General features: G+C 40.9%; 1 protein-coding gene and 4 non-coding genes across 5 annotated transcripts; 1 reads left to right on the top strand and 4 right to left on the bottom strand.

Annotated features, from left to right (window-relative positions):
- The first annotated feature begins 1,138 nt into the window (after positions 1-1,138).
- TRNAT-AGU (transfer RNA threonine (anticodon AGU)) lies at positions 1,139-1,212 on the top strand. Its single transcript has one exon. It is a non-coding gene; the product is annotated as a tRNA-Thr (tRNA).
- Positions 1,213-3,084: 1,872 nt separating this feature from the next.
- Positions 3,085-3,166, bottom strand: TRNAS-UGA (transfer RNA serine (anticodon UGA)). Its single transcript has one exon. It is a non-coding gene; the product is annotated as a tRNA-Ser (tRNA).
- A 1,994-nt stretch (positions 3,167-5,160) lies between these two features.
- TRNAS-CGA (transfer RNA serine (anticodon CGA)) lies at positions 5,161-5,242 on the bottom strand. The gene has a single exon. It is a non-coding gene; the product is annotated as a tRNA-Ser (tRNA).
- Positions 5,243-5,869: 627 nt separating this feature from the next.
- On the bottom strand, positions 5,870-5,951 carry TRNAS-CGA (transfer RNA serine (anticodon CGA)). Its single transcript has one exon. It is a non-coding gene; the product is annotated as a tRNA-Ser (tRNA).
- A 5,609-nt stretch (positions 5,952-11,560) lies between these two features.
- Positions 11,561-18,874, bottom strand: LOC143962323 (transcription factor HES-7.1-like). The gene is made up of 3 exons (XM_077471624.1): positions 18,863-18,874; positions 18,215-18,310; positions 11,561-12,901 (listed from the first exon to the last, which is right to left on the bottom strand). Exons 1-3 carry the CDS (start codon positions 18,872-18,874, stop codon positions 12,485-12,487), a joined length of 525 nt encoding a protein of 174 aa, XP_077327750.1. The 3' UTR covers positions 11,561-12,484.
- Between the last annotated feature and the right edge of the window lie 5,020 nt (positions 18,875-23,894).

The following is a 23,894-nucleotide window of genomic DNA, read 5'->3' as shown; positions in this document are numbered from 1 at the left end:
AAACCCTGTTAGATGGTGGCAAGATATAGCTATGGTGGCGTATCAAGGCCTTTCTTATAGTGGGCCCTGAACGTTGCCTCAAGTTGCAAACCCAAGATATAGCTATGACAGCATATCAAGGCCTTTATCATAGTGAGCCCTTGACGGTGCTTCAAGTTGCAAACCCTGTTAGATGGTGGCAAGATATAGCTATGATGGCATATCGAGGCACCATTCAGGGCCCATTATGAGAAAGGCCTTGATATGCCATCATAGCTATATCTTTCCCCCATCTAACAGGGTTTGAAACTTGAGGCACCAGTCAGGGCCCATTATGAGAAAGGCCTTAAGTTGCAAACCCTGTTAGATGGTGGCAAGATATAGCTATGATGGCATATCAAGGCCTTTCTCATAGTGAGCCCTGAATTGTGCACCTCAAATTGCAAACCCTGTTAGATGGTGGCAAGATATAGCTATGATGGCATATCGAGGCACCATTCAGGGCCCATTATGAGAAAGGCCTTAAGTTGCAAACCCTGTTAGATGGTGGCAAGATATAGCTATGATGGCATATCAAGGCCTTTCTCATAGTGAGCCCTGGATGGTGCCTCAAGTTACAAACCCAAGATATAGCTATGACATCATATCAAGGCCTTTCTCATTGTGGGCCCTGGATGGTGCCTCAAGTTGCAAACCCTGTTAGATGGTGGCAAGATATAGTATAACAAGCAAATAGGCATATCTTTTGGCTTCCGTTTATGGAATAAGCCAGCAAGATTCATTTTTGTGAGATTTTGAAGAAAATTATTGGTATCTCGCTGGCAGAAATTTCTCACGTTTCCATTAATTCCATTTTTGTGTTCATATAAAAGAAAAAAAAAAACACTGGTGATCAAATATCACCAAAAGAAATGTGAGAAAAAAATGATATCAATTTTGTTCAGGCACAGTGTTTCATGATGGCTCAGGACTAAATTGCATAAAATGGCCTGGTGATGAAGGGGGTAAAACCTTTCCGGAGATTAGGTGGGTATACTGTCTGTAGCTCTTAAACATTTTCTTCTCATCAGTTTTCTAATATTGTCACAGAGAAAAAGCTTTTCTTTTAGTATTCATAGATATTGTCCACAATACAGCTCTAATATTCATTCCACATCAGGGCGCTGTGGCTTAGTTGGTTAAAGCGCCTGTCTAGTAAACAGGAGATCCTGAGTTCGAATCTCAGCAGTGCCTTTATTTTCTCTTAGCTTTGTGCAACTTTTCAGTCAGTCTTCTTTAGAAGCACGCAGAAATAGGGCCATTGTAATTCAATACTTACTTTAACCATGCAGACTATATTACCAAAAGTATTGGGACACATGAACTTTAATGGAAACCCAGTCTTAGTCTGTAGGGTTCAATATTGAGTCGGTTCACCTTGTACAGCTATAGCAGCTTCAACTCTTCTGGGAAGGCTGTCCACAAGGTTTAGGAGTGTCTATAACAGGGGTAGGCAATCTAGGGCCCTCCAGCTGTTGTGGCACTACATTTCCCATGAGGCATTGCAAGGCTGGAAGTTAGTTACTCACAGAAGCATGATGGGACCTGTAGTTCTGCAACAGCCAGGGGCCCCAGGTTGCCTACCCCTGGTCTATAGGAATGTTTGACCATTCTTCCAGAAGCCCATTTGTGAGGTCAGGTACTGATGTTGGAAGAGAAGGAATGGCTTGCAGTCTCCGCTATAATTCATCCCAAAGGTGTTCTATCAGGTTAAGGTCAGGACTGTGCAGGCCAGTCAAGTTCCTCCACCCCAAACTTGCTCATCCATATCTTTATGGGCTTTGCGCACATGTTGGAACAGGAAGGGCCATCCCCAAGCGGTTCCGACAAAGTTGGGAGCATCAAATTGTCCAAAATGTCTTGGTATGCTGACGCCTTAAGAGTTCCCTTCACTAAAACTAAGGGGCCAAGCCCAACCCCCGAAAAACAACCCCACATCATAATCCCCTCTCCACTAAACGATTTGGACCAGTGCACAAAGCAAGGTCCATAAAGACATGGATGACCAAGTTTGAGGTGGAGGAACTTGACTGACCTTGAGTCCTGACCTCAACCCGATAGAACATCTTTGGGGTGAATTAGAGGGGAGACTGCGAGCCAGGCCTTCTCCTACAACATCAGTGCCTCGCCTCACCTCACAAATGCTCTTCTGGAAGAATGGTGAAGCATTCCCATAGACACATCTCCTAAACCTTGGGGACGGCCTTCCCAGAAGAGTTGAAGCTGTTTATAGCTGCAAAGGGTGCGCCAACTCAATACCGAACCCTACGGACTAAGACTGGAATGCCATTAAAGTTCATTTGCGTGTAAAGGCAAGCGTCCCAATACTTTTAGTAATATAGTTTATATATACTGCAGCTTCCTGACGATGCTCAAATGCGAAACGTGTAGGAGTTGTGGGAGACATACAGTCCTTGAATACAAGCCAGGAACAGGTCGGTCCAGTGGAGGGAGATTAACACCACCTGCGGAACATCAGTGGCTTGCCCGATTTTAGAGCGGTTTTCTCATTGCTGGAAAGGCTTGGTGTCGGCCAATAGACACATTGAAATGTGAGTGCAATACGTTTTTTATTGATTTTTCCATTAAAGTTAAAACGATTTTACACTATATTGGTTCCATTTAATTTTGTATGAATATATGGACGTTGAGGAATTGCTAATGGGAGGAATGCGTTGGGGATTGGATATCCGTTGAATGAACCAAAGGCTTACTGATTGGGGACATCTGGTGAGTGGCCATTCTGCTTGGTGATGGTGGCACAGTTTTGGTTATTTTAGTTGACACAAGTGGACTTTTTGATTAGAAGATGATCGGTGATTAAGACGGCACAATTGGAGCAATCTAATTAAAATATCGCACAATAAGGACGCTATATTTTTTGCAATTATAAATTAATGTCTTGTGTATATATTTTGGATAATATGGGGGCACAGTGATTATTTAGTGAATATAAGTATTATTAAGCATATTCTATTGAGAAGGGGGTAGTATAAATAGTGAGTGGGAGGCGCAATCCCCTAAAGATATATATATACTGACTTCATCCTAATTAAAAAGGTTGAACGCTGTGAGCAGGATTTGAACCTGCGCGGGGAGACCCCATTGGATTTCAAGTCCAACGCCTTAACCACTCGGCCATCACAGCTTGATTGACAGCTTTCTTTGAAGAGTTGTACACACAGTTCACAACAAAATCTGAATTGCTTTGGTTTATTTATTAACTATTTGACAACTGGGCACTTAAACCCCCCTCCTGCCCAGACCAATCCTCAGCTTTCGGTGCTCTCACACTTTGAATGACAATTACTCAGTCATGTAACACTGTACCCAAATGAATTTTTTGTCCTTTTTTTTCCCACAAATATAGCTTTCGTTTGGTGGAATTTGATCACCTCTGGGTTTTTTATTTTTTGCGCTATAAATGAAAAAAGACCAAAAATTTAGAAAAAAAAAAAACGCATTTTTCTGTGATAACATTTTGCTAATTTTTTTTTTCATAAATTTTGGCCACAATTTATACTGCTACATATCTTTGGTAAAAATAACCAAAATTAGTGGATATTATTTGGTCTTTGTGAAAGTTAGAGAGTCTACAAGCTGTGGTGCGAATCGCACAAAATTGATCACATCTGATGTACTGGTGGCCTATCTCATTTCTTGTGACCCGAACAAGTCAGGAAAGTACAAATACCCCCCAAATGACCAATTTTTTGAAAGTAGACATTCCAAGGTATTTAGTAAGAGGCATGGGGAGGTTTTTGGTGTTGTAATTTTTTTCCCACAATTCTTTGAAAAATTAAGATATATATTTTTGTTCTCACAAAATTGTCATTGTAATAGGTTATTTCTCTCACATGGCATGTGTATACCACAGATGACTCCCCAAAATAAATTCTGCTACTCCTCCTGAGTATTATGATACCACATGTGCGGGGCTTTTCCACAGCCTGGCCACTTAGAGAGGCCCAACATTCAGGGAGCGCCATCAGGTGTTCTAGGAGCATAAATTACACATCTAACTTGTTGACTAACTATTACACTTTTGAAGGCCCTGGAGCACCGGGACAGTGACACTGACGTGGCACTGATGACAGATGGCACTAATATGTGGCACTGATGACACGTGGCACTGACAGATGGCACTAATACATGGCACTGATGACAGATGGCACTAATACGTGGCACTGACACTGATGACAGATGGCACTGATACATGCCATTGATGACACGTGACACTGATAACAGATGGCACGTGACACTGACAGGTGGCACTGATGACAGATGGCACTGATACGTGGCACTGATGACAGATGGCACTAATATGTGGCACTGATGACAGATGGCACTAATATGTGGCACTGATGACAGATGGCACTATGTGGCACCGATGACACGTGGCACTGGACAGATGGCACTGACAGGTGGCATTGGGGCAAATGTAACTGGGGACAGATGGCACTGACAGGTGGCACACTGGGGATAGATGGCACTGACAGGTGGCACACTGGGGACATATTACTTGCGGTTGCTGCAGCCGCTATTCTCTCCCTCCTCACACGCTGTCTGTGTGAGGAGGGAGAGCCGGCGATGAGAGATGATCTCATATGTTTACATATGAGATCATCTCTCATTGGGCACGCCGATCTCGCTGTAAACAGGCAGCACAGAACTTCCCCGATGCACGCTCGCGGGAGCGCGCATTGCCGAAGTAAACAGGAGGCCGTCCAGGCAATTGGCGTCCACTCTGCAGCCATCTTTCGGCTATAGTGCGGACGCCTAGTGGTTAAATGCAGACAATATAACTGGATGCTAATATTTATAGGTAAAGTTTTCATCGCAGATCTCTAGCTATGACTGTATATCAAGGCCTTTCTCGTAGTGGGCCCTGGAGGCTTGCCTGTTAGATAGTGGCAAGATACAGTAGAACCAGCAAATAGGCATATCCTTTGGCTTCCGATCATGGACTAGGCCAGGAAGATTGATTCTTGTGAGATTTTGAAGAAGATTATTGGTAGCTCAGTGGCAGAAATTTGTCACGTTTCCATTCATTCAGATAGGAAAGTTTTGATGCTCGCGATGCTTTGAAGTGTTTAGTAGATTAACGTTCCCCTGTGTGATGCCCCAATTTAAAATTTCTAACGCTGTGAACAGGATTCGAACCTGTGCGGGGAGACCCCATTGGATTTCGAGTCCAACGCTTTAACCACTCAGCCATCACAGCCCCTACTGTCTGGTTTACCTTCTTTGTTTTTTTTTTTTGGGGGGGGGGGGGGGGGTTGTTTTCCCTTAACATCCATACCAGATTCGAAGGATCTGTTGTTTTTTTTTGTTTTTTGTTTTTTTGAAGGCTGCCATTGTGGGTCTTGGAGGTTTTGTTGGACAAGAAGAAAAATTGCTTAAGAGCATTCGATCATGACAGTTAATAGGCTAAGAACATTTGACCAGCAGGGGACAGCATATTTTGGGAGACACCTCTTGCTCCTTTTTTTTTTTTCCCACCCAGACTTAAATGTTCTAGTATGAAATTTTAGGGGCTGATTTTGTTTATGGGGTCCAGTTTAAAATCCATACCAGACCTAAAAGACCTGGAAATTTTTTTGAGGGGACCTCACTTTTTTTTTTACACTATCCCTATACATTCACCTGGCCAAAAAAAAGAGGGAGAGGGGGGAAAGACGTATTATCTGGTGATAGAGAAAATGTTTTATTTTTTACGTCCTGGGCATACTTTACAAAATAAGAAAAAAATTCTACCTCTAAAGTAAACTTTGAACTTGTAATAGTTACATTTTTATCCATATAGCATTTTTTAATGATAGTAATGGCCTGAATGTTTTTAAAAGGCACTCGCTGTGAGCAGGATTTGAACCTGCGCAGGGAAACCCTATTGGATTTCGAGTCCAACGCCTTAACCACTCGGCCATCACAGCTGTATGCACTGAGCCACATTTTTACATTTTCTGAAGCTTACTGAACTATTGCATTTCCACTCCATTTGATGTCATTAGGTTCCTGAGCAGCCAATCCTCAAGCACTAGTATTGTCACATGGTGGGAATTACAGCAATTCACAGGTTCCACCATAGCAGTGTGGTGTAATCATAATGAGTATAGTACAACAAAATTATATTGTTATTAACAAAATAATAGCTATTTGTTTTCTTTAGCCTGTTCTAGTAGCTACTTCAGTCTCCTCTAATTTGTAATTGTGTTTTTATATGTACAATTCAAATATATATTTTTTAGTAACCTTGTGTATTTATTTTTTTGCAAAAGAAAATATACAAAACCCCCAAAAAGTTTCATAGGAAATATATATGGATATTTATATAAATATATATATATATATTTAATATATATTTTTAATATATATATATATAAAAAAAAAACACAAATAAAACATGCAGAAACCAAAAACGCCAATCCTCGCGCATAAGTATTGTCATGTGGTAGGAATTAAAGTGAGTTAGGAGTTCCACAATAACACTGTGGAGTAGTCATAATCCACATAGTAAAACAGAACTAGATTTACATTAACAAAATAAAAGCAATTTTTATTTTATTTTGCTTGTTCTAGTAGCTACCCCCAGTCTCCTCTAATTTGTAAGTGTGTTTTATATGTACCATTGAAATATATATATTTTTTAGTAACCGTGTCTATTTTTATTTTTTACAAAAAAACAAAATATATATAAAAAAAAAAGTTTACATATGAAATATACAGTGTGTGTGTGTGTGTGTGCATAAATCCTTCACATTTATTTTTATTATAAAATATTTTATTATATTATATTATATTTTTTATTCTATCTTTTCATGTGACAACACTGAAGAAATGACACTTTGCTATAATGTAAAGTAGTGAGTGTACAGCTTGTATAACAGTGTAAATTTGCTGTCCCCTCAAAATAACTCAACACACGGCCATTAATTAAACCGCTGGCAACAAAAGCGAGTACACCCCTAAGTAAAAATGTCCAAATTGGGCCCAATTAGCCATTTTCCCTCCCCGGTGTCATGTGACTCGTTAGTGTTACAAGGTCTCAGGTGTAAACAGGGAGAAGGTGTGTTAAATTTGGTGTTATCGCTCTCACCCTCTCATACTGGTCACTGGAAGTTCAACATGGCACCTCATGGCATAGAGATCTCTGAGGAGCTGAAATAAAGAATTGTAGCTCTACATAAAGATGGCCTAGGCTATACGAAGATTGCCAAGACCCTGAAACTGAGCTGCAGCACGGTGGCCAAGACCATACAGCGGTATAACAGGACAGGTTCCACTCAGAACAGGCCTCGCCATGGTCGACCAAAGAAGTTGAGTGCACATGCTCAGTGTTATATCCAGAGGTTGTCTTTGGGAAATAGACTTAGACATTGCTGCAGAGGTTGAAGAGGTGGGGGGTCAGCCTGTCGGTGCTCACACCATACACCGCACACTGCATTAAATTAATCTGTATGACTGTCATCCCAGAAGGAATCCTCTTCTTAAGATGATGCAGAAGAAAGCCCGCAAACAGTTTGCTGAAGACAAGCAGACTAAGGACATAGATTACTGGAACATGTCCTGTGGTCTGATAAGACCAAGATAAACTTATTTGGTTCAGATGGTGCCAAGCGTGTGTGGCGGCATCCAGGTGAGGAGCACAAAGACAAGTGTGTCTTGTCTACAGTCAAGCATGGTGGTGGGAGTGTCGTGGTCTGGGGCTGCAAGAGTGCTGCCGACACTGGGGAGCTACAGATCATTGAGGGAACCATGAATGCCAACATGTACTGTGACATACTGAAGCAGAGCATGATCCCCTCCCTTCAGAGACTGGGCCGCAGGGCAGTATTCCAACATGATAACCACCCCAAACACACCTCCAACACCACCACTGCCTTGCTAAAGAAGCTGAGGGTAAAGATGATGGACTGGCCAAGCATCTCTCCAGACCTAAACCCTATTGATCATCTGTGGGGAATCCTCAAAAGGAAGGAGGAGGAGCGCAAGGTCTCCAACATCCACCAGCTCTGTGATGTCATCATGGGGGAGGGGAAGAGGACTCCAGTGGCAACCTGTGAAGCTCTGGTGAACTCCATGCCCAAGAGGCTTAAGACAGTGCTGGAAAATAATGGCGGCCACACAAAATATTGACACTTTGGGCCCAATTTGGACATTTTCACTTAGGGGTGTACTCACTTTTGTTGCCAGCGGTTTAGACATTAATGGCTGTGTGTTGAGTTATTTTGATGGGACAGTAAATTGACACTGTTATACAAGCTGTACACTCACTACTTTACATTGTAGCAAAGTGTAATTTGTTCAGTGTTGTCATAAAACCCAACAAGTTTACATATGAAATATATATTGATATTTATATAGGATATAGAATATAAAAAAAATACAATTGAAATCTTTTTGTTATAAAAACAACAAACAAAATATGCAAAAAAAGCCAATCCTCAAGCAGAAATATTGTCACTTGGTAGGAATTAGAGCGAGTCACAGGTTCCACCATAACACTGTGGGGTAGGCATAATGAGTAATGGCAAACAGAACTATATTTTCATTAACAAAATAAAATTTATTTTTTTATTTTGCTTGTTCTAGTAACTACCCAAGTCTCCTCTAATTTATAATTGTGTTTTATACGTACAATTAAAATATATATATATTTTTAGTAACCTTGTATATATTTTTTTCAACAAAAAACAAAATGTACAAAATCCCAAAAAGTTTACATATGAAATAAATATAAATATATATATATATATATATATATATATATATATATATATATATATATATATATATATATATATATATATATATATATATATAATATAATATATATATATATATGAAATAGACAATGAAAAAAAAAACAACTGAAATAATGTTTTGTTTAAAAAAAAAAATAGTGAACAAAATATGCAGTGAACAGTAAAAAAAAAAAAAATACAGTTTAAGCTTTTTTAACCTTTTCCATTTTTATTTTTTTAATAAAAAAAAAAATAACAAAATTAGCAAAAACCCAAAAAACTTTAGATATGGACCATAAAAAAAATTCTAAAGGGAGGAGGATTTAATAATAGTTACCTAAGCAACATGTATCATAAATAGAAATTGCTTTTACTTGTTTCTCACTTTTTTCATAATTTTCCCATCGCAACACTGCTGATCTCCTGCAACCTATTTCAGCCACTTCATGTCTACATATTCTTATGCCACTGTTGGTTGCACATCATTGCTTCCTAATAGTGACAAAGATGGACCATGCTCACACAACGTGAGTTGGCTTTGCCACATGTAGTCTCTAACTTATGGCATGGCACCAGCCATGATCTGCCTGTGTTGCATAGTGAAGCACTGAGACCCAGTGATGAAATCACTTTGTCTAAGATAAGGTAATGGAAGTGAAAAAGTTATTTTAAATTTTTATTAGCATGATGATGAGGAGGGGAAGGACAAACCAGGCATAATATAAGAAGATTAAAATTCAGCTGTATAAAAATTGAAAATTACTTTTTAAAATTAATTTAACATGTTAAAGTTATTTTAAGCCAGACATTTTATTTTTTACTTTTGGATAGTATGGGGAAGGGCTAGAGCCTCTTTTTTCTGTAATCTCTCTAACAGAGCCCCTGGATAGCAATATAAACCTTAGAACCTTGATTTTGGGCTTGACATTTTAAAATAAAGTTTATATGGATGACTGCAGTGCTTAAAAAAAAAAATATGCATTTTTTTTTACATAACCTTTAATAAACCTAAAACAAGATCATATAAATTAGTATTTTTATGTCATATAAAAAATATGCATTTTTTTTTTAACCTGAAATTTTCATAAAAAATAATTGTAAAAATAATAATGATAATAATTGCAATATAATAATTTTAAAAATAATATTTTGCAATGTGCCTCTGAACATGCTATACAATTTACTCTCCAGAAAGAGTCAAACGCCTAGCACAGCCCCTCCTTCCTTGCATGTCATATCCCTCTCCTTCTCTGGGAGTGTCTGTGCTGGCCTAGCTCCTCTGTTTCTCCCCCTTACCTCCCTACATAACCTTTATGCAGCAACCAGAGAAGGAGCAACGGGGAATACTATAGAGTTTCACTTGAGTGACGGCTCTGAGTCTGCTGGGGTTGCTAAAATCACATTGAAGATTACGGGGGCCAAGTCGCAACCTCAGGACTTATGAATGTCTACACAAGAGAAACTTTTACAGGTAAAAAACAAAATCACAAAATAAAACCTTTTGGAAAGAATGTTCACCTATAAAAAGCACTGATATGCAGCACTGGTGGGCACTGATAGGTAAAACTGATAGCTGGAACTGATGGGCACTGATAGGTGGCACTGATAGGCACCACTTATGGACAATGATAGGCGGCACAGATAAGTGGCAATGATAAGCACTGATAGACATCACTGATAGGTGGCATTGATAAGCAGCACTAATGGGCACTGAAAGGCCTCACAGGTGGGCATTGATTGGCAGCACTGGTGGGCATTGTTGGGCCTTCACTGATAATAAGAACACCAGTGTCCTCACACGTTGTCAGCGAGAGGATAGGAATGTCGATACCCAGTATTTTCTGTTTACACTGGGATCAGCTGTGATTGGACACAGCTGATCACATTGTAAAGAGCCTATATCATAGGCTCTTTACCTGGATTGGTGTTGGACTGTGTCCAATTATATGATGTCCTCCCAGAAAGAAAGTGCTTCCGTCCATCAGTCATTTCACCATACGGCGGGCGGGAACCAGTTAAATAACAATAAATAACAAAATATTTTGCTATCAAAATGACGACTGATGCCAATGTTATTTGAGAATGCAACCTTCTGATCTGGAGTCAGAGGTGCTACCTCCAAACCATGGTGCCCTTGTGGGCCATGTTTCTTCTCTGCATCAATACACTATGACAGCCTATCTCAACATTTTCAACACAGAGGAACCCTTGAAATAGTTCTCCGACCTCAGGGAACCCCTGCTAAAAATGTGAAATCTACAACTCCATGATACATTAGTGTGATGGTCAGTGGGAAGAATGGTCCTTACATTTGTGGTCCTTGGGAAGAATTACCTCCTTACAGATAGCTAAAAAGATCCATGGTGTCAGTGGGAACTTATCTGAGAGGCAGAAATTTCCCAATGCTGAAGGAACCCCTAGCAACCTCTGGAGGAACCCGGTTGAGAATCCTGAAGGACCTCACCGAGAATCCTGAAGGAACCCCTAGCAACCTCTGGAGGAACCCGGTTGAGAATCCTGAAGGACCTCACCGAGAATCCTGAAGGAACCCCTAGCAACCTCTGGAGGAACCTTGGTTGAGAATCACTGCACTATGAGTTCAGGCCTCAGTGCCGATGTCCCCTAAAGGGCAATTTTCAAGTTTGAATGATTATTACCATCAATCAACCTGGAGGACAAAGGATATCTAGTGGTGGAAAAGAAGTATTGTGGGAGATGGCTCCAGAATGAAAGTGGCTATTGTAGCCACAGTTTTTTGAGGAGCACAAAAAAAAAATGAGTCTGAATTTAGGCTTTAACATTCTTTTTTATTGATTAATGAACATGGTGAATTTTCTTATAAATATAGTTAACTCAATTATTTTATACTTTACATGTAGACGTTGTAAAAGCCTGGTAATATACAAATTAATAGCCTAGGATAGGATGATGATGATCCACGATTGCCAGATTTTGGAATGAGTACATCATAGCTCATGAAGGTTTTCAGTGCTGCTTCTTCAGATTTTTACAAATTTTGAATCAAATGAATCACCATTTGAAGTGCCTGTCAACTAGAAACATTGGCCATGCAAAGAGGGGGGCATCCAGTACAAAGCTGTGGCAGTTAGTTGGTTAAGTCATATTTTGTCTTGAGATACTAATGACGTTGAAACAAGAAACCTCTCAGTAAAATGACTCAGAAAACCAAAAAACAGCAACATATTTTTTTTAAAAATCACAAAGAAAGGCACATATGAGAAGCATCTTGATTTGTTATGCCACGTACACACGATCAAATTGTCCGGCGACTTAGTCCGCCGGACGGCATTTCACCGGACAATCCGATCGTGTGTGGGCTTCAGCTGACTTTTTCAATGTAAAGTCCGGCGGACTTAGAAAGTAGTTTTGCAGCCCAATCTTGGGTTTCAGCGGACAATACGTTCATGAGTATGCTAGTCCGGCGGACTAAGAATGACGCATGCTCAGAAGCAAGTACGAAAAGGAAGCTATTGGCTACTGGCTATTGAACTTCCTTTTTCTAGTCCCGTGGTACGTGCTGTACGTCATCGCGCTAGCAATCGCCGGACTTTCCGTGTGTCTGTGTGTGGCCAAGTCCGTTCGGTAGAAAGTCTGCCAGACTATCCGCCGGATTGTTTGCCGGACTAAGTACGCCGGACAATTCAATCGTGTGTACGCGGCATAAGAGTATGTATCCCAGTAAGGTCCACTCAATAGTTCTATTAGGCCCATGGTCTCCAAGAGCTCCACTTTTGATCAGAAGAAAGTCCGCTTTGAGCAATAACTAGGTTATTTGTATGGTCTCCCGGGGATTTTAATGAGTAGTCAAGTTGTGTAGCTGTCTTTTGAGTAAATGTAGACGATACCTCGTGGAGTGTGAGATATTGGTGATCCATTGATGAAGACACCTCAGGGTGGTTTAGTGATAACTGTTGGAAGAGGAAGTCCTTGCTTACATAAGACAGCTGCTGGCTGGAGTTTATTAAGTGCAATGTGGTTTGAAGGCCATGCTGGAAGCCAGATTGGTATTCTTGACTGAAGTTATCTTGAGGCATCTCAGAGGGCTTCATTGTGGACTGGAGAAACTGAACGGTATATTCCAAGATCTCTGCTTTCTCAATTTTTGGATTCTGTAATTTCTGCCATGAAAAAAAGGATATATGGTTTGACCATTACAAGGAAACTGTTATCCAAATCTGTATAATGTATAGAATTATCTAAAATTTTTAAATGTTTTGGATAGAGTGAGTCAGAATTAGAACTCTTGTTAGGTCTATTTTGCTATATTTGTCACCACTGAGGAGATTCAAACTCTCTGTCTTTGTGATGGGATGAGATGGGAGAGCCGACATTATACAATTATTACCAAGACAGCAATAGAGGGACATTCTTTCAATTGGAACACCTGACAGTTACCTATGAGAAAATATCCCTTAAATTTAACCACTTCAGCTCCGGACCAATAAATACCTTAAGGACCAGAGGTCTTTTTGCAATTTCGCACTGCGCTGCTTTAACTGGTAATTGCGCGGTCATGCAATATTGCACCCAAACAAAATTTGCGTCCTTTTCTTCCCACAAATAGAGCTTTCTTTTGATGGTATTTGATTGCCTCTGCGATTTTTTTTTTTTGCGATATAAATGGAAAAAGAGCGAAAATTTTGAAAAAAAAAGATATTTTCTTCTTTTTGTTATAAGAAAAATCGAATAAACTAAATTTTAGTCATACATTGAGGGCAAAATTTATTCAGCCACATGTCTTTAGTAAAAAAAATGTCAATAAGCGTATATTTTTTGGTTTGCGCAAAAGTTATAGCGTCTACAAACTAGAGTACATTTTCTGGAATTTACACAGCTTTTAATTTATGACTGCCGATCTCATTTCTTGAGGTGCTAAAATGGCAGGGCAGTACAAATCCCCCCCAAATGACCCCATTTTGGAAAGTAGACACCCCAAGGAAATTGCTGATGGGTATGTTGAGCCCATTGAATATTTTTTTTTTTTGTCCTAAGGGATTGAATAATGACAAAAAAAAAAAAGTTGTCACTAAATTATATATTGCTCACACATGCCATGGTTATATGTGGAATTGCACCCCAAAATATATTCCGCTACTTCTCCCGAGTATGGGGATACCACATGTGTGGGACTTTTTGGGAGTCTAGTCGCGCACGGCACCCCGAAAACCAATCACCACCTTCAGGATTTCTAAGGGTGCAAATTTTTGATTTAACTCCTCACTACCTATCACAGTTTCGAAGGCCATAAAATGCCAAAATAGCACAAAACCCCCCAAAATGACCCCATTTTGGAAAGTAGACACCCCAAGCTATTTACTGAGAGGCATGTTGAGTCCATGGAATATTTTATATTTTGCCACAAGTTGCGGGAATATTACAAACTTTTTTTTTTTGCACCAAGTTGTCACTAAATGATATATTGCTCACACATGCTATGGGCATATGTGAAATGACACCCCAAAATACATTATGCTGCTTCTCCTGAGTACGGGGATACCACATGTGTGGGACTTTTTGGGAGTCTAGTCGCGCACGGCACCCCGAAAACCAATCACCACCTTCAGGATTTCTAAGGGTGCAAATTTTTGATTTAACTCCTCACTACCTATCACAGTTTCGAAGTCCATAAAATGCCAAAATAGCACAAACCCCCCCCAAATGACCCCATTTTGGAAAGTAGACACCCCAAGCTATTTACTGAGAGGCATGTTGAGTCCATGGAATATTTTATATTTTGCCAAAAGTTGCGGGAATATTACAAACTTTTTTTTTTTTTGCACAAAGTTGTCACTAAATGATATATTGCTCACACATGCTATGGGCAGAAGTCAAATTACACCCCAAAATAAATTCTGCTGCTTCTCCCGAGTACGGGGATACCACATGTGGGGGACTTTTTGGGAGCCTAGCCACGTACGGGACCCCGAAAACCAAGCACTGCCTTCCGGATTTGAATATAAAATGCTACCAAAAAACCTGTTAGCGATGGCAGGGATCAGGCCTGACTCTGCGATCGCTGCAGTTATGTGTTTAGTGTTTTGTAAGTGACAGTGATCGATCGATACTGCACTTGGGTGGGCTGGGCAGAGGGGCAAAACGCAGGTGCCAGCAGGTATTTGGGCTGATCCCGCTAACAATGCGTTTTTTTGGAACCCTAAACTGCTGGGGACGCTAGTATAGATCTGATCAGATCAGATATTGATCTGTTCAGATTCTATACCACTACGGGAGGTGTATGCTTTGTGTGTGGGTGTTAGCGGTACTGGCACTAACCTAGTGCTGCCTGGGGCGACGCAGACCCTGACCCTAAAACCTAATTGATATCACCCGCCGGGTGATCAGGGGGTTAAACCTTTATTGGGTAATAAATGGTGGGTGCCCTGATGCTATAAAAAACAAACTAACCAGAGTCACCCGTAACACTTATACGGTGATCAGTGGTGAAAGGGTTAACTAGGAGCAATCAGGGGGTTCAAATTTTTATTAGGTAGTATATGGGGGTCCCTGGCGCTATATAAAAACCTGACGGGGAACCTAAATAACTAACTGGCTAACCAGCGTCACCAGTGACACTTATACTGTGATCGCTGGTGAAAGGGGGTGAAAGGGTTAACTAGCAGCAATCAGGGGGTTAAAACCATTATTGGGTAGTATATCGGGGTACCTAGCGCTATAAAAACCTGGCGGTGAACCTAAAAAAATAACTAGCTACCTAGCGACACTAGCGACACTGATGCAGCGTTCAGAAAAATTATCGCTTAGTGACACTGGCAAAAGGGGGTGAAAGGGTTAACTAGCAGAAATCAGGGGGTTAAAACCATTATTGGGTAGTATATCGGGGTACCTAGCGCTATAAAAACCTGGCGTGAACCTAAAAAAATAACTAGCTACCTAGCGACTGTAGCGACACTAATGCAGCGATCAGAAAAACGATCGCTTAGTGACACTGGCAAAAGGGGGTGAAAGGGTTAACTAGCGGCAATCAGGGGGTTAAAACCATTATTGGGTAGTATATCGGGGTACCTAGCGATATAAAAACCTGGCGGTGAACCTAAAAAAATAACTAGCTACCTAGCGACACATGCAGCGATCAGAAAAATGATCGCTTAGTGACACTGGCAAAAGGGGGTGAAAGGGTTAACTCTAGGGGCAATCAGGGGGTTAAATCTTTATTGGGGGGTGATAGGGGGCTACCCTGGACCTAACACTAACTGTCCTGACAGTTTTTACTGTCACAACTGACACTGAATGCATTGATCAGTAAAGAAATGATCAATGCAATCAGTGACACTGTGACTGGGGGGGGAGGGGGGGCGGGGGGGATCGGGGGGCGATCGGGGGGGGGGATCGGGGGGGGTTTGTGTGCCTGTGTGTACCTACATGTCAGTGTAGTGTTGGTGCACACTTACTTTCTGTCTTCTCCTCGTAGTCCGGTCAAAAAGACCGCCCCGAGGAGAATGACATCACTTCCTCCTTCCTGTGTAAACAATACACAGGGGAGGAAGCTTCTCATTGGCCAGGAGCGATCCAGAGGGGGTGGCCGAAAACCAACGGCCATCCCCTCATCACGGAGTGCTCCTGGACCGAATCGGACCGCCGTAACCAGCGGGAGGGGGTCCGATCGGACCCCCCACCCGCTGGAAGGCAATCACGTAGATGTACGTGATTGTGCCTGCCTGTGCCATTGTGCTGACGTACATTGGCAATACGGCGGTCCTCAAGTGGTTAAAGAGATTTCATCTTCCTGAAGTAGGACACAAATAACAAAAAGAAGAGAAAAAAAAACACTGAAAGGGTCTTTGCTTTATCCAAAACTGGATGACATCACTACCTGCACCTTTGATGGGCAGTGGATGGAGGATCTGATCTATGAACTCTAGAGAGCTTCAGACAAAATACTGCACCCTTGGTCACAAGACTGGCTAACATTCAGTCATATGCCAGCCTTTCATGCATTCTGTCACCCTTCAACAGGATGGTAATGGGTCTATTTTGATGACATTTAAAGGGGAGTTCCACACAAAAATGGAACTTCCACTTTTAGTGCAGTTGACCCCCTGACATGGCACATTTGGCATGTAATTTTTTTTTGGGGGGGGGTACCCTGTTTTTAGAGGCACCCAGCTCCCACTTCCTCCCTGGCACCACGGCGCCGGAAGGAAGATCAGAAGATCACCTCTCCCCCCTTCTTCTCTGCAATCTTCTGTGACACATCACAGGTCCCAGAAGATTGCCTGGCTATTCACAGCATGCAGCGCGGCTCACGCATGCTGTGAAGTCACAGTCGGGCACTCACAGTTAGACTGCCGGCGCCACCGAGAGGATGGGAAGAGGAGTGGGGCTTCGTAAGCCCGCATCGCTGGACGATGGGACAGGTGAATGTCTGATTATTAAAAGTCAGCAGCTACACTTTTTGTAGCTGCTGACTTTTAAATGGATGGAACTCCGCTTTAACAGTGCTCCCATTACAAAAAATAAAATTTAGAACTGAAGGTACAGACTTGATAAAGAAAATGTATTATTATAGGCTTTATTAATGATTATACAACATCATTAACCTCTTGGACCCGGAGCCTCCGAGCCCTTTAAGGAGTTTAGGATGCCGGGAGGTGGGGTGTATGATCATGTGACCGCCGTGATTGTCGCAAGAAGTGATCGGGAGCTTTCCGTTAGCTGACAGTAACTTTTGCGGGAGCGTGCAGGGCACATGCTCTCGGCACAGCTGTACTTGTACTAATGCATGCAAATATGTGGCCACTCAGAGCCGAGGCCCACCCTCCAAGATATTTGCGTTCCACTGGTACAAAGAGGTTAAGTACATGTATGATAATGTTTGGCTCTTTATATAATATCAGGTTCATTTACTAAAATGATTTTGCAGAAAGATGTTTTTGGAATACATTTTTTGATCTTTGGAATGTCTTGTGGAATATAGAGACAATTAGCCTTCTTGTTCTACAATAAGGTATATGGGAGCCTAGAGGTTGGGCAAGCTGACAAAGTGTTCCAAGACAACAGAAATGACTGTCTCTTGTAATAAATGATATGTTACTTGTTCAAAACTTTAAGCTAATGAGTTCATAAGTAATTTTTTGGGGTTGGGTCCTACATGGTAACTGTACAGTATTGGGGTATTAAAACCTTCTGTTTGATCAAGAGGTCAGATCTTTGCTACACTTGCCTCATTCGAAAGGATCTCTGTGTGTGTAGATCTCCTTGCTTTCTAATCTTTACTATTATTTTTATTTGTAAGCATTCCCTTCTAAATAAACGTTCAAAATCTTCATTGTAAGATAATCTGTTTTATCAGAGATATCAACACCTCGTAAATCTAAAGTGATATATCTAGTTTAAAATTTACCCCAATTTTTCTTCAAATTAATTTTTTTGTAATGTGTTGATCAGTAATAGCTTTTTCATTAAAATCTCACCTCAATCTTCATCGCTTGGGATAAGAAAATTCTTAGCTTCTCCAGGCTGGTATTTATTCTTTCTCTCCTTTTCTTTTCCACCTGGGGCTTCAAAAGCTGGAATGGAATAAGTAGACAAATTCAATGACCATGTTTGACTAATGCCGCGTACACACGATCGGAATTCTCGTTGGAAAAAGCTCTGATGGTTTTCCCAACGGAATTCTGACAGAATTCGGCTCAAGCTGTCTTGCCTACACATGGTCACATCAAATTCCGATCGTTTATAACGCGGTGACGTACAACACGTACGACGGGACTAGAAAAAGGAAGTTCAATAGCCAGTAGCCGATAGCTTCTGTCTCGTAGTTGAATCTGAGCATGCGTGATTTTTGGCGTGTCGGAATTGCATACACACTATCGGAATTACCGATAGAAAGTTTTTCCGTCGGGAAAATTGAGAACATGCTATCAATTTTTGGCTGTCGGAAATTCGGACAGCTAAATTCCGATGGAGCATACACACGGTCGCATTTTTCGATGAAAAGCTCTCATCTGTCTTTTTCTGGCTGGAATTCCGATCATGTGTACGCGGCATTAGGGGTATGACTGACCAAGGGGAAATTGCACTACATTGATTGAGAGGCCACATTAGCATGTTTAGTGTACCTTCACTGCCATTGTGACTTGATAAATGAGCGTCAAATTGTCCAGTTGGTCTCATTGTCCAAAGAACTAGATGCATTTATAATTAACCTTATTTTCATAGTAAAGTTTAGCTAGCCAAAAATTCACCAGTCTCTTATATGTCTTGAGGACTTTCCCCGATTTATGAAGCAAGACATACCAGAGATCTGAGAGAGATATTTCACTTACTCTGTCAATCACTTGCATTTTTCTGAAGACTTACAGAAAACATTCTAAAACATTACATAAGACACATGACTAATGACTGACACTAACCCCTAGAGGTCTATTTATAAAAAAAAAAAAAGATATATGATTTTCTGTTGTCTTTTACAAAATGATTGAAATATTCCTTAATACTCTATACACGTGGTCAAATTTTCCGACAGGAAATGTTGGATGTGAGCTTGTGGCTGAAAGTCCAACTATGTGTATGTTCCATCGAACATTTGTTGTCGGACTTTCTGCCAACAAATGCTGGCTAGCAGGTTCTCAAATTTCGGTTTGTGTGTACATAAGTTCAGGCATGCTCAGAATCAAGCAGAAGGAGCCGCACTGGCTATTGAACTTCCCTTTTCTCGGCACATCGTACATCTTGTACATCACCACGTTCCCAAGTTCGTACTTGTTGGCCAACATTTGTGTGACTGTGTGTATGCAAGACAAGTTGGAGCCAACAACCTTTGCACAAAACTCCACGGTTTTGTTGTCGGAAAGTCCGACCGTGTGTATGGGGCATAAGAATGTTCAACCCTAATGCCGCGTACACACGTTCGGACTTTCCGGTGGACCAGAGTCCGTCCTACAATTCGATCGTGTGTGGGCTCCAGCGGACTTTTTCTTCCCAAAAGTCCGGCGGACCTAGAAATAAGACTGGCTTCAAATTTGTCCGCCGGACTCTGCTTTTAGCGGACAATCCATCTGTCTGTGTGCTAGTCCAATGGACTAAAACCGACGCTAGAGCAGCTATTGGCTACTGGCTATGAACTTCCTTATTCTACGTCATCACATTCGAATCCATCGGACTTTTGGATTGATCATGTATGGCCAAGTCAGTTCGTTTGAAAGTCCGGAGGACCTCAGCTCCAAAGTCCATCGGATTGTCCCCTGGACCAAGTCTTCTGGAAAGTCCGATCGTGTCTACGCGGCATAAGAGAAACTAGCCTAAGAACAATGGGCCAAAAATAGCCTGAAACAATAGTCCAATAACATTTGGCCAAAATAGCCCAAAGCCTGATACACACAGGCAGGTTTTTTTTTTGTTTTTTTTCATTCAACCTAGCACTCTGGCCAAATGTCAAATGGTTTGTGTTGAACTGGCCGATACCGGCCAATATGCAGCATGGGTGTACCAGCCTTAAGACTAGACATATGCTGAGTGATTTTTGGTTGGCTCCTGATGAACTAGCTGAAAATTGGTTAATAGGTGGTCCTTATGGCATCCCCCTTTGATTGTAAATTTGAAAAATTTAAGGAGCCAGGTGGAAAATTATTAGCTTAACAGTGGCTGCATCCAATCAGATACAGTCGCTGGCTAAAATTTGAACATCCAAAGATGTATATATAAAATTAAACTTCAGAAATCTGTAGACATAGAATACCATTTCCCATTAATATTCCATCTTGACAGGAAATTTTTAACTTTTTAAAAAAAATACAGATATTTCAAAAGCCTATACAGAAATACAGGGATGAAGCAAATACACTTTTTTTTGATTGGTGCAATCCTGCATATCCATACACACTTTTCCTGGTGACAAGCTCCCATGTCATATATTATTCCCACACGCACAGTCCCCAAAAATGTTTTTTTCTCCTGTAAAAATATCAAACCAGCCACACAAAATATTTTCTTCTACAGTCACTAGGGGCAGTACCGCTCAGCAGTTCAGGGAATGTAAAAATGAAACATTTTGGTGCAACTGGTAAAATATTGAATTCATTTTCTAAGAGCTACCACAGTCTTTGAAAATTGTAGTTGCACAATTAATGTTTATTATTAACAGAATATAGTTTTTATTACTAATTCTTTCTAATTCTATTTATGGCATTCCTAACACATTGGATGCGTTTCAGGGATTGGATGCATTTGGCTACGGTTCAGGTAGATGGAATCAAATGAGCTGACCATACAAGGTAGAATGAAAGACACCAGTATCACAGGAAGGCATTTTCATAATTAGACATAGAAATTAAAAAAACATGGAAATCATTTTAGAAGTGTTACAGTTTGGGCAGGTTTAGCATCTATCTATCTATCGATCTATCTATCTATCTATCTATCTATCTATCTATCTATCTATCTATCTATCTATCTATCTATCTATCTATCTATCTGTCTATCCGTTCTCTGACTTTCCTTCCTCTGACTATCCTTCCTCTATCTGTTCTCTATCTTTCCTCTATCTGTTCTCTATCCTTCCTCTGACTATCCTTCCTCCCTTTCCTCTGACTAAACGTCCTCTGTCGTTCCTCTATCCATTCTCTATCCTTCCTCTGACTCTCCTTCCTCTATCTTTTCTCTATCCTTCCTCTGACTATCCTTCCTCCATCCTTCCTCTGACTATTCTTCCTCTATCCTTCCTCTATACATTCTCTATCCTTCCTCTGACTATCCTTCCTCTATCCCTTCTCTATCCTTCCTCTGACTATCCTTCCTCTATCCTTCTTCTGACTATTCTTCCTCTATCCTTTCTCTATCCTTCCTCTATCCTTTCTCTACCCTTCCTCTATCCTTTCTCTACCCTTCCTCTATCCTTCCTCTATCCCTTCTCTATCCTTCCTCTGACTATCCTTCCTCTATCCCTTCTCTATCCTTCCTCTATCCATTCTCTATCCTTCCTCTATCCCTTCGCTATCCTTCCTCTATCCCTTCTCTATCCTTCCTCTATCCCTTCTCTATCCTTCCTCTATCCCTTCTCTATCCTTCTTCTATCAGTTCTCTATCCTTCCTCTATCAGTTCTCTATCCTTCCTCTATCCCTTCTCTATCCTTCCTCTATCCCTTCTCTATCCTTCTTCTATCAGTTCTCTATCCTTCCTCTGACTATCCTTCCTCTATCCTTCCTCTGACTATCCTTCCTCTATCCTTCCTCTGACTATCCTTCCTCTATCCTTCCTCTATCCTTCCTCTATCCTTCCTCTATCCCTTCTCTATCCCTTTTCTATCCCTCCTCTATCCCTTCTCTATCCTTCCTCTGACTATCTTTCCTCTATTTGTTCTCTATGCTTCTTCAATCCGTTCTCTATCCTTCCTCTGACTATCATATCACTCTATCAATCTATTTGTAATATTTTTTTCTTTCTGTTCAAATTGGTTATATGTGAAATATTTTCTTATTAAAAAGTTTGGTATAATAGCTTTTTAAATTGGTAAAATAGCGCTGGACCCCTAAAACAAGTGTAAAAAAAAGTGCCCACCTTAGGCTGACACTAAGGCCGCGTACACACGCGCGGACTGTTCGCCCAACTTTGTCCGTCAAACAGTTTCGGCAAACAGTCCGCTCAAAATTAGCATGGACGGACATGGCCACACACGACGAACGAACAGTTTGCTGAAACCGTGCGCGATGACGTGAATGGCACGTACGACGGGACGAAAAATACGACGTCCTATACACTGCATTATAACTTCGGCGTGAAAATCCTTTCTGAGCATGCGCGCAACTTTGTTTGATGAACAAGCCTACACAAGAGCGGACTGTTCGCTGAAACAAGGTTTCAGCGGACAGTTTTACGGAATTTCCGAAAAACCTTGTTCGTCAAACTGTCCGCTGAAACTGTCCGCTGAAAGCCCACACACGAGCGGACTGTCCGCCCAAACACTGTTCAGCGGACAAAGTTGGGCGAACAGTCCGCGCGTGTGTACGCGGCCTAACACTTCATTGATTTTTCAGTCTTTGGCAGAAAGCTGAGAGATAAAATAAACTTTCACGTGGTTTAACCCACCTGTATCTATTTATAAAATTAGTTTTGGGTGAACTAATCTTGTAACAAGACAAAGAAACGGCTTTACAAAAAAAAAAAAAATATATATATATATATATATATATATATATATATATATATATATATGTATATATATATATGTATATATATTATATATATATATATATATATATATATATATATATATATATATAATTTTTTTTATTTTTTTTAGAAAAGTAGCAATCCTAGTTATAAAATAGTTTACCTTTCTTGGGGTCTCCAGAGCTGCCCCCTCTATCTTATTCCTCCTCATGCCTGGGATGTGATTAGCTCTGTTGGAATCTCTCATGTGTCAATCTACTGGGTCCTTAAGGATTCCCCTTATATAGACCTGAGCTGCCACCTGCGGTGTGTATTCCCTTTACAATAAGATCAGCCAATCAGAAGAGAGCAGGCACCCACTTTGACCAGTCACATGAGGCCCACTCCACTCACTTTTCTCATTTACCCACTGCTGAGTCCCCAGCTGGCACTCTTTTCACATGCGCAACTAACTCATTAATTAGATCAAATGTGTATGGTGTCTTGGGGTCTGCAAAGCTTGGCTAGTGAAGCTAGACTTTGACATCCGATGATGGTTGGACAGAATGAGAGTTGGGTGACTGTTTCAGTAACCAGCTTATTTGCTTGAGTGTGTCTGGTTGGGAGAAGAGTTTGTGGTCAGATACCCCATGGCATGGTTTCCTCATTTATCTTAGCTATGGCTTCCTCATCTTTACTTACCTAAATACTATGGCTTCCTCATATCTTATGAGAAAGCCATAGAATTTTAATGGAAAAATTTAGTCTTCCCATTTTCAAGTTCCTCTATGACTAGTTTGGGGTTTCTGGTTCTACCTACAACAGTGAAGACGGCAGGAGTGGGTGAGGATCTTCACATCTATGGGTACTTTAAAGGACTTTGTACCTTTTAATACAGTTGTGTCTGTTGTGTGAAAGTGAGGCTTCTCCAGGCACCACACATCCTTTGCCCAGAAAACGTACCCTCCGGGTCCTCTTCTTACTGTGCTATTAGTAATCCGGAA

The sequence above is a fragment of the Lithobates pipiens genome, unplaced genomic scaffold (genome assembly GCF_037356315.1).
Source record: "Lithobates pipiens isolate NorthernLeopardFrog02 unplaced genomic scaffold, aLitPip1_a1.2 Scaffold_8, whole genome shotgun sequence".
NCBI classification, from domain to species: domain Eukaryota; kingdom Metazoa; phylum Chordata; class Amphibia; order Anura; family Ranidae; genus Lithobates; species Lithobates pipiens.
The sequence above is the reverse complement of the archived record's forward strand: the minus strand, read 5'-3'. Positions and strand labels throughout refer to the sequence as shown.

What these genes read in the sequence shown, in the direction of transcription:
- LOC143962323 (XM_077471624.1), bottom strand. An exon ending in CCCAAGCGATGAAGATTGAG is followed by an intron (nt 12,902 to 18,214) that starts GTGAGATTTTAA and finishes TTTTCATGGCAG; the next exon opens with AAATTACAGAATCCAAAAAT.